The 11,136-nt window shown below is 38.0% G+C and overlaps 2 protein-coding genes across 2 annotated transcripts; both read left to right on the forward strand.

Moving 5' to 3' along the window:
• Positions 1-2,596: 2,596 nt before the first annotated feature.
• On the forward strand, positions 2,597-3,895 carry LOC133198456 (uncharacterized). Its single transcript, XM_061334546.1, has one exon. It carries the CDS (start codon positions 2,597-2,599, stop codon positions 3,893-3,895), a length of 1,299 nt encoding a protein of 432 aa, XP_061190530.1.
• A 1,749-nt stretch (positions 3,896-5,644) lies between these two features.
• On the forward strand, positions 5,645-10,869 carry LOC133198457 (uncharacterized). The gene is made up of 5 exons (XM_061334547.1): positions 5,645-6,200; positions 6,359-6,702; positions 6,793-9,360; positions 9,647-9,755; positions 10,808-10,869. Exons 1-5 carry the CDS (start codon positions 5,645-5,647, stop codon positions 10,867-10,869), a joined length of 3,639 nt encoding a protein of 1,212 aa, XP_061190531.1.
• The last annotated feature ends 267 nt before the right edge of the window (positions 10,870-11,136 follow it).

An 11,136-nucleotide genomic window follows, 5' to 3' on the forward strand; every position in this document is an offset into this window, starting at 1 on the left:
AAAAACCTTAGGAATGATAACTAGAAGAAAGTTTTCAAGATAGTTAACTCCATCGACCTTGATGATTTCATGGATGCGAAAACACAAAATTACAGAATAAATGAAATATATATTGCTATATACATCACCAAGAAAAAAAGAAATTATCCTATTACATGCACATTATTTTTTAATTCTGGACCACAGTACTTCTCACAATGAAAAATTCAAAGTCTCTCCATCTATGTATAAAATGTAACCCTGATCAAAGAGAGATAACTATACAAAAATAAAATACATCCACAAATAGTATAAATATATTCACTATACACATGAGTAGTATGAGCATAATACATCACCAAGATGAGAATCTCGGAGATGGCTCCAATTCGATTTTTTTTTTCAAATTTTCAAGGTAGATACGTTGACATCTGAAGTTAATTCCGGCAGTTCCGTTAAATGATATTTACTTCCGGTCGAAAGTTACCGCCCTTTTATTAAAATTCAGAGGACCTCCTTGTCTGCGATGGAACTCAAAAACGGCTCAAGCTAGAGCGCTGAAATTTTCAGTGATGATAGAGGACATGTTGCCATTTTGCACCTGGGTTTAGATATTTTCCGGAAGTGCCTAATATGGAAGCTCGGTAGGGGTCGAAATTTAGGACACGAATCATGAGTGAATTTTTGAGACATTTTATATTATATCTTTTACAGTATAATTATTTTGTTAAAACATACTGAACAATATTTGTGCAGAATGACAAAATCTTTAACGCGATATAAAGAAAAAAAGGGCTGACTCATCACATTAGGGGCCGAGAGGGGCCAATAGTCTTTAATGGATAACTCTTAAACAATCAATATTTTGTTATACATTACTGAAGCAAAAATGATCATCTTAACAATCTACAACTATATTTTATGATATTTACGTCATATGTTACATAAATAGGGGCCACAAGGGGCCAAAATGCTAAATCTTTGACGCTTTATATCTCGAAAGTGGGAAATGTTTTTGATAAACATTATTGAACAAAAGATGTTCAAAATAATGTTCTGAAAAACATGCAACCTTTCAATATTTGCTAAACGTCCCCATTAAGGAGTTGAAGGGCCGGCCCCTAAATATTTCTTTTGCAAATATCTCAGAAAAGAAAAAGAATTTCTGATTAGTTGTTGAACAAAAAGTGTTCAAAATCATGGGAGCTTTATTAAAGTGATATCAAGAAAAAGGGGGCTGGCCCCTTAAACTAGGGGCTGAAAGGGGCCGAAAGTCTTTAATCAACTCCTTATTGAATCTGAACAATATACAACTATATATTATAATATTCACATTATATCTTACAGAATTAGGGGCCATAAGGGGGCTAGAATGCCAACTCTTTGGCACTCTCTATTTCGAAAGTGGGAAATATTTTGATAAGCAATATTGAATCAAAAATGTTCAAAATAATGTTCTAAACAATATGTAACCTTTAAATTTTTACTAAACGTCCCCATTAAAGGGGTGAAGAGCTGGCCCCTAATTATTTCTTCTGCATATATCTCGGAAACGAAAAAGAATTTCTAAATAGTTGTTGAACAGAAAGTTTTCAAAATCATAAGAGCTTTAAGGTGATATCAAGAAAAAGGGGCTGACTCCTCAAATTAGGGGCCGAGAGGGGTCAAATTATTTAATTAATAACTCTTTAATGATCAATATTTTGTTACACATTACTGAAGCAAAAATTTACCTCTTCACACTCTTTAACTATATAACATGATGTTGGCATCATATATTACGCAATAAGGGGTCATTAGGGGCCAAATTGCCAAATATTTGGTGCAATATATCTCGAAAAGGAGGAATGTTTTGGTAAGCAATATTGAACAAAAGACGTTTAAATTATGTTCTTCACAATATGCAATCTTTCAATTTTTGCTAAATGTCCCATTTAGGACTTGAAGGGCCGGCCCCTTAATATTTCCTTTGCATATATTTCGGTAACGAAAAAGAATTTCTGAATAGTTGTTCAACAAAAAGGTGTTTATCGGTGTTTATCACCCGCAAAAAAGAGATTCTACGAATGGTGTTTGACTCGTCTGCGAAGTTCAACAACATTTCACTGAATGATGTCCTCCTTAAAGGTTCTGACATCACGAACAATCTTCAAGGCTTTCGTCGTGAGAAGGTAGCAGTAATAGGGGATGTGGAACAGATGTTTCACAATTTTAAGGTGAAATTAGATCACAGAGATTACTTACGCTTTTTATGGCATCCAGAAAACAATTTAGACCTGCCATTAAAGGAGTACCGAATGGCCGTCCATGTCTTTGGAAATCGCCCATCCCCGGCAGTCGCAACATATGGACTACGTCGTTGTGTTGCTCACTCTGACCCTGATGTGATTGACTTTATATCAAAAGACTTTTACGTAGATGATGGACTCTTTAAGTTGTCCAAGTAAAGGTATGGCCATTGACCTAATGAAGAGAACTCAGCTTGCTCTGAAAGAAGGGGGACAACTAAAACTTCACAAAATCTCCTCAAACTCTAAGTCGCAGAGGAGTTTTATCAACCATCAATAGTCTGTTCGACCCCTTTGGTTTTGCATCACCAGTGACTGTACAGGGGAAGATGTTATTCCGGCAGATGTTGACAACTTCCGGCAACGTTGATTGGGATAATCCTCTCGATGATTCATTTCACTCAAAATGGTCAGCTTGGGTCAGCTCTACCCGCCATCTCCAGGACCTCAGTATCCCAAGGATGTGCTGCAAGTTTTCTGTTATCGAAGCATTGCGCAAGGAAGTGCACATCTTTACCGACGCTTCTAAGGATGCGATAGCAGCTGTAGCATTTTTGAAGGTGTGGAAGGATGGTAATAACAGTGACGTTGGTTTCCTTATGGGAAAGGCAAAAGTAGCCCCAGCACATGCGCACACCATTCCTCGTCTGGAATTGTGTGGGGCCGTACTTGGGACAGAAATTGCAGAGATCATTAAAGAACACATGGATCTAGAGAAGAATGATTTCTGGTTCTACAGTGATGCAAGACGTTTTTATGTGTATGTCGCAAATAGGGTTAGTAGGATTCGATCTTTTAGTGATCCTGAACAATGGCGACACATAGCTACAGACCAAAACCCAGCCGACTTGGGCACTCGAGCGTTCGATGCCCAAAGTCTCCCACAAAGTACGTGGCTGCGAGGACCAGCATTCCTAAGGGAAGACAACCTCTCCACTACTTTAGTGGGAGAGCACCAGAACTTTGCTTTCATCTTGGACGATGACAAGGAAGCGAGACCAATGGTTGAAGTCAACAAGACGAGTGTCGAGGGTGACTCTTGTGACTTGGTGGTATCTCGCCTTGAAAGGTTTTCACAGTGGACAAAACTGGTTCGCAGTATTGCCATATTTAGACATATCTTGGTGACAAAGAATCTATGTGAGCATTCGACCAAACGATGGCATTACTGTCCCAAATCTTTGGATTTAAACTCTCTTAAAGCAGCCGAGATGTTTATCCTGAAAGAGATACAAAAGTCTGAGTTCAGAGTAGAGATAGAAAGTCTCAACAAGGGAAAGCCCATTCCTAAGAATAGCAGCATTATTGATTTGGCACCATTCTTAGATTCGAACGGTTTATTGCGTGTTGTAGGTAGGATTGGCATAGCTCAGAAGTTTGTCAGCTTTGATGTGCATCCTATAATCATACCAAAGAAATCCCATGTAGCAACTCTGTTGATAAGACACTTCCATGACAGTGTGTTCCATCAAGGACGTCGGATAACAGAAGGCAAGATACGGTCATCAGGATTCTGGATAATAGGAGCCAAGCGTCTCATAGCATCAGAGATCCATGGGTGTATTACATGTCGCAGGTTACGAGGTGTCACATTTACTCTATATATGTTTTTATCTACATTTGCATAATACTCAGTTATCCTGTAGGGGACCTCTTTTATTTGAATCCTTTATGGAGCCCCATTTCTTTAAGGCTATTTAATGGACACAGCTGAGTAATTCTTTCTCTTCTTGCCGTGATACGCTACAACATGCACGGGTTTCAAATGGTTAATATGATAGTGCGAATTCCATAGTCATTTGAGTTTATTTCTATAAAAGTTCATAAGCATGAAATACCTTTGATACAGACACTCAGCTTGTGGGGTGAGTACAAGTTTTATTTATTCTTTTATTCAGTTTTTGTTAATTTCAAGGTCCTGGATAACTTTGTTCAAATAGCATGCTTTTATAGTGTTTAATATTCTGTAAAAGTTGTAATTGTTTATTGTGTTAATAGTGTTTGTAAAGTTTGCGTTTCTATAAATAGTTTTGTTAGTAGTAAATGTTCGCTGGTTTTTTAGTAAGGTGTTCCGTTTGTGTAACGTTTCAAAAGCGTATTTTGCGTATATTTGAGTGTATTGTGACTTGAGTATGTGTAGTGTTGCATAAATAAGTGTACAGGGTAATTAAGTGCAAGTGTGTATAAACGCAGTACTGCTAAATGCTATATTAAATGCTATGCTAAGTGCTAAGCTAAATGATTTGTTAAATTTATGGTAAAGCATTTGAGTAAAAACTTGTAACTTAATATTGTGTATTGTTTCTACTTGAGTAGGTCCCGAGAGAGGGAATGCGTACATGTCGTACCAGGAACCCACTGAAGTCGAATTCCAGTGAACTGATCTGTTGTAACTTTTGTGTATAATACATATATTTGAAACACTATTTGACTTGTCTTTAGTGGAAATTCCTAAAGTTATGGATTAGGCGCAAGGTCAGCTGGCAACGATGGTGTCAGAAGTGGGATGCCAGGATGTCGATAGCTAATCCATTCGTGTCCATCATTCAACAACTCATCTACAACAAAAGCAGTTACTCTCACTCATCGTTCAACAACATTGTCTGCGATAAATTGATTCCGGCAACAACAGTTTGGACAACTAAATTTCTCATTTCAACCTTTTCTTCAATTGGATTTCTTTTATGTGAATTTGTACCAAAATTAAAGTGTTTTGTTCCTTGTCTCCATTCAATCCTGCAAGCAGCTGGCTCAACAATTCTGATGGCACTATGACTCACTATTAAGCAATGTTAATGATGCAGCAGCCACCCATTTCCAGAACCACACAGGGAAAATGAGGACTGGACAGGATCACAGCACAACGTTAACTTAAATCTTATAATAAAAAAAATTGTTTTGTGATAGATTTAAACTTCAAGTTCATTGACAAAAAAAAACTGTTTGTATCTACCTGTCTTCTTTCTATCAGTCTGTCTTTAATCATATTTTGTATTTGAGAAAAATCAGATGCTGTACTTTTGTATTGTAGATAGACTATGGGAGAGAGTTAATCGGGACCCAGAGGTTGAATCATTGCTGAAACTCCAAAATTTCCAAACTGTTAAGAAGTCACTTCAGTAAGTTGTGTGTCTATCTGTGTTGTGTAAGTAGTAATTTTTTTTTTCAGTTAAAATTTGTGTAAGATAAAATCCTATGTGCATGTTTGGCGTACCCAAGTGCATGTGTATTGTAGAACACCGACACAGGTAAATACCATTCTAGGTATGTTTGGAAATTCCGAGTTGTTTGGGAATTTTCGAGTTGTTTCAGTAGTCAAATTTGATTTTGTTTGTATCTGTACTTTTGTACTCTTGACTTTTGTTTATCCCTTAATCATGGCTGAAAGGTTGAAGGAACTTATTGATTATGGGGTATCATTAGGTTATAAGGAAGATGATTTAAGAGAATTTGTAAGAACTCAGCAGGAAATTGAAAGAGAGGACAGAAGAGCAGAAAGAGAAAGACAGAAAGCAGAATTAGAATATCAACAACAAAAAGAGAAGTATGACAAGGAAATGAAACTTCAACAAATCACCCACCAATGTGAAATGGAAATACTTCAAGCGAAAGGGAAACTGAAGATTGGTGCAAGTGATGAGGTAAGTGTAAAAATAAAAGGACCAAAGATTCCAGCATTTGAGGATGGAAAAGATGACATGGATAGTTATCTTAGAAGATTCGAGAGATACGCAGAATCACAGAAATGGCCAAAGTTAACATGGGCTACAAATCTCAGCGCACTTCTTAAAGGTAAGGCATTAGATGTATATGCTTTATTACCTTCAGAGGAAGCTCTTGACTATGATAAGTTAAAATTAGCTCTTCTTAAGCGCTATGACCTTACTGAAGATAGATTTAAGCGGAAATTTAGATCCTCCAGGCCAGAAGAAGGTGAGACCTTTATTCAGTTTTCTGTGAGACTTAGTAGCTATCTGCAAAGATGGTTGAGAATGGCAAACATTGCTGAAATTTTTGAAGCTTTGTTTGATTTGGTTCTAAGAGATCAGTTTTTGCATGTTTGTAATAGAGACTTAACACTGTTTCTGAAGGAGCGAATTCCAAAGTCTATTCAAGATATGGCTCATTTAGCAATCAATACCGAGAAGCAAGGTTGGCTAATACCTTAACATTCACTAGCGATAAGAGCAGCGAATTTCGCCCACAAAAGAAAGATCGACATGATAATGACAGTCACAGAAATAATAAAGGTGAGAGGAAATATCAAGCTAAGTCTTCCTTTATTCCAAAATCAGAAAGACGATGCTATGTTTGCCACAAGATAGGCCATATAGCGTCAGAATGTAGAAACAAGTCAAAAGTTAGTTCAGTTACTCATCAGCAATCGGAGAATTATGTAAATGAGGAAACTGGAAAAGATGAACCTGTGGCAAAGGTAAGTTTCGTTTCTTCTTTACCAACAAGCAATATAACAAACACTAAGGCAGGTGACTTGTCAACTAAAGTATCTTCATCTTGCTATCAGAAGCAAAATAACATGCCTGTTTCAGCTGGATATGCCGAAGGTAAGCCTGTGACAGTTTTGCGGGACACGGGATGTAGTGGTATAGTTGTAAGAAAAAGCAAGGTTGGTGAGGATAAGTTCATCGAACACAAGTTTCAAACCTGCATTTTAGCAGATGGGTCTTCAGTCAAGGTACCTGTTGCAACTATTTCTATCGATACACCATATATTACAGGAACTTTCGAGGCGTGGTGTATGGATAACCCCATTTATGATCTCATCATCGGCAACGTCGATAAGGTAAGATCACCTGATGATCCAGATCCGCTTTGGACTGAAGCACATGCAGTAGAGACTCGCCAACAAGTCAAGAATAAACAGAAACCATATCCACAACTGAAAGTCCCTGAGATTGTGAAGGACAATATAAGACCAAATGATATTAGGACTGAACAGGAGAATGACGAAACCCTTGGAAAGATTCGCCAATGGGCAGCGGCAGATCAAGAGCTACTCAAACGGAGAGGTAAAATACGCTGGTTCCTGAAAAACGGATTAATCTACCGTAAGTATCAATCAACAGATGAAAACGGTAAGATTTTTATTCAGCTTGTAGTACCACAGAAATTTATAGATGTTGTAATGAAATTGGCGCACGAATCCATTATGTCAGGACATTTAGCCACTTGTCGCACAACATCTAGGATTCTTACAGAATTTTATTGGCCCGGAATACAGTCTGATGTTAAGCGATTCTGTCGTTCATGCGATATTTGTCAGAGAACAGTGCATAAAGGCCGAGTTACCAAGTATCCCTTGCAGAAGATGCCTCTCATAGACGAAGTGTTCAAAAGGGTCGCAGTAGATATAGTTGGACCAATCCACCCGGTCACAGATAAGGGAAACAGGTATATACTCACTTTAGTTGATTTCGCATCTAGGTATCCAGAAGCCATTCCTCTAGCATCAATAGAAACTGAGAGAGTTGCAGAGGGACTCCTAGACATCTTCTCAAGAATGGGTATACCTGACGAAATACTAAGTGACATGGGGAGTCAGTTCACCTCAGCACTCATGAGAGAGGTAAGCCGTTTGCTTTCAGTCAGACAGATAACAACTACACCTTATCATCCTATGACGAATGGTATGGTCGAAAGATTTAATGGTACCCTCAAACAAATGCTGAAACGTGTCTGTGCAGATCGTCCACGAGATTGGGATAGGTATATCAATCCTGTTTTATTTGCGTATAGGGAAGTCCCACAAGAGAGTTTAGGGTTTTCCCCGTTCGAGATAGTCTTTGGTAGGTATGTCAAAGGACCGATGAGTATCTTAAAAGAACTGTGGACCAGAGACATCGATGATCCTCAGGTAAGGACAACTTATCAGTATGTCTTAGACTTAAGGGAACGACTAGAATCGACAGCTGAGCTAGCAAGAGAAAACCTGGAGAAAGCATCCAGAAAACAGACGAAATACTACAACAAATCGGCAAGAGCTAGAAATTTGAAAGTAAATGACAAAGTATTGGTTCTTTTACCGACAGATTCCAATAAATTATTACTGCAGTGGAAAGGCCCCTTCAACATCAAGAAGAAGGTGAACAAGGTAGATTACCAGATCAGCATGGGAGGTAAGTTGAAAACATTTCATATCAACATGTTGAAGAAACACCTTGATAGGAATACTGTTCGAGAAGATTCGAATCATGAGGTCAACGCAGTTGTCAGCTCCGCTGTGACTGATTGTACAGCAGATGAACAAGAAGAGACAGACGATATTCCGAGTGCAGGGAATACGGAGGGACCGGAAAGCGTCGATATTAATCCAGAACTGTCAGATGATGATCGACGGAGGGTAATTTCACTCTTGAATCAATTTTCAGATGTTCTTTCTGACATTCCAGGGTACACCCACTTGATTGAACGTGATATCAAAACTAATTCAGATCAACCAATCAGAAGTAAGTCGTACTCAGTACCGTTTGCAATGAAAGATATAGTGGATAAAGAGGTTGAGAAAATGCTTGAGTTGAACGTTATTGAACCTTCAGAAAGTCCTTATTGTTCACCAATTGTACTTGTTAAGAAAAAGGACAATACATTTCGTTTTTGTGTCGATTTCAGGGCTGTAAACTCCTGTTCTCAATTTCACGCTGAACCAATGCCTAACGCTGAAGAAATTTTCTCGAAGTTTGCTAATCACAAAGTATTTTCCAGACTTGATTTGTCCAAAGGATATTGGCAGCCACTTACTGCATCTTCAAAGCCAAAGACAGCCTTTCAAACACCCAAAGGTTTGTTTCAGTTCCGAGTTATGCCGTTTGGATTGGTAACAGCTCCAGCGACATTCTCAAGACTTATGCGTAAGTTACTTTATGGTATGCAGAACATCGACAATTTTATTGACGATGTCATCATCTTCACACTTGATTTAGATCAGCACCTGAAGATACTTGAAGAACTCTTCAATAAGTTGAGAGATGCTAATTTGACAGCCAAACCGTCAAAATGCTCGATAGGATACAGCAGTTTGGAATGTCTTGGACACATTGTAGGTGAGGATAGACTAAAACCACATCCTGAAAAGGTAAGGGCTATTCAAGACGCAAGTAGTAAGGGCTATTCAAGACGCAAGTAGACCAGAAACGAAACGTCAGCTTAGATCTTTTCTTGGTCTGGTGAGTTTTTATAGAAAATTTGTACCTAATTTCTCTGCTATTGCTTTACCCCTTACAGATCTCACAAAGAAAGGCGCTTCTAACAAAATTGTTTGGGACAAACCACAAGAAAACGCCTTTAATACTCTTAAGCAAATGCTTATTCATTCACCTATCTTAAAACTTCCAGACTTTGCTAAACCATTTATTCTTCAGACAGATGCGTCAGATGGTGGTATTGGTGCCGTTCTTTTGCAGCTAGACAATGAAATTGGATTGAAACTTCCAGTAGCATACGCTAGCCGAAAACTGAAACCGAGCGAATGTAAGTATTCAACCATTGAAAAAGAATGTCTGGCCATAGTCTGGCAATCAACAAATTCCAGTGTTACCTGTATGGACAAGAATTTCAGATTGAGACAGACCATCAACCCCTGATGTATCTCAACTAGGCTAAAGTGATCAACTCAAGAATTATGCGATGGGCGCTTAGTCTTCAGTTGTATAGGTATAGGGTGATTTCAATCATTGGGAAAGATAACCAGGGAGCTGATTATCTCAGTAGACTCTAATTTGTACATAGTTTTTCTAAATTGCAGAGACACTTGATTTTTAGTCATGTCTTAAATGTGTGTTCAAAAGTATTTACATACTTCTTCAAAATGGGGAGGTATTGTCACATTTACTCTATATATGTTTTTATCTACATTTGCATAATACTCAGTTATCCTGTAGGGGACCTCTTTTATTTGAATCCTTTATGGAGCCCCATTTCTTTAAGGCTATTTAATGGACACAGCTGAGTAATTCTTTCTCTTCTTGCCGTGATACGCTACAAAATGCACGGGTTTCAAATGGTTATATCTATAAAAGTTCATAAGCATGAAATACCTTTGATACAGACACTCAGCTTGTGGGGTGAGTACAGGTTTTATTTATTCTTTTATTCAGTTTTTGTTAATTTCAAGGTCCTGGATAACTTTGTTCAAATAGCATGCTTTTATAGTGTTTAATATTCTGTAAAAGTTGTAATTGTTTATTGTGTTAATAGTGTTTGTAAAGTTTGCGTTTCTATAAATAGTTTTGTTAGTAGTAAATGTTCGCTGGTTTTTTAGTAAGGATTTCCGTTTGTGTAACGTTTCAAAAGCGTATTTTGCGTATATTTGAGTGTATTGTGACTTGAGTATGTGTAGTGTTGCATAAATAAGTGTACAGGGTAATTAAGTGCAAGTGTGTATAAACGCAGTACTGCTAAATGCTATATGCTATGCTAAATGCTATGCTAAGTGCTAAGCTAAATGATTTGTTAAATGTATGGTAAAGCATTTGTGTAAAAACTTGTAACTTAATATTGTGTATTGTTTTTTACTTGAGTAGGTCCCGAGAGAGGGAATGCGTACATGTCGTACCAGGAACCCACTGAAGTCGAATTCCAGTGAACTGATCTGTTGTAACTTTTGTGTATAATACATATATTTGAAACACTATTTGACTTGTCTTTAGTGGAAATTCCTAAAGTTATGGATTAGGCGCAAGGTCAGCTGGCAACACGAGGATCATTTTGCAATCAAAAGATGGCTAACCTTCCAGTAGATCGATTGACTCCAGGACCCCCATTCACATTTGTCGGCGTCGACACATTTGGACCTTGGGATGTCACAGCTCGACGTACACGAGGAGGAGTAGCCACAAGTAAGAGGTGGGCA

Source organism: Saccostrea echinata, unplaced genomic scaffold, assembly GCF_033153115.1.
Source record: "Saccostrea echinata isolate AGI-Se365-2 ecotype Australia unplaced genomic scaffold, CSIRO_AGI_Sech_v1 ptg000033l, whole genome shotgun sequence".
Taxonomy (NCBI): Eukaryota; Metazoa; Mollusca; class Bivalvia; order Ostreida; family Ostreidae; genus Saccostrea; species Saccostrea echinata.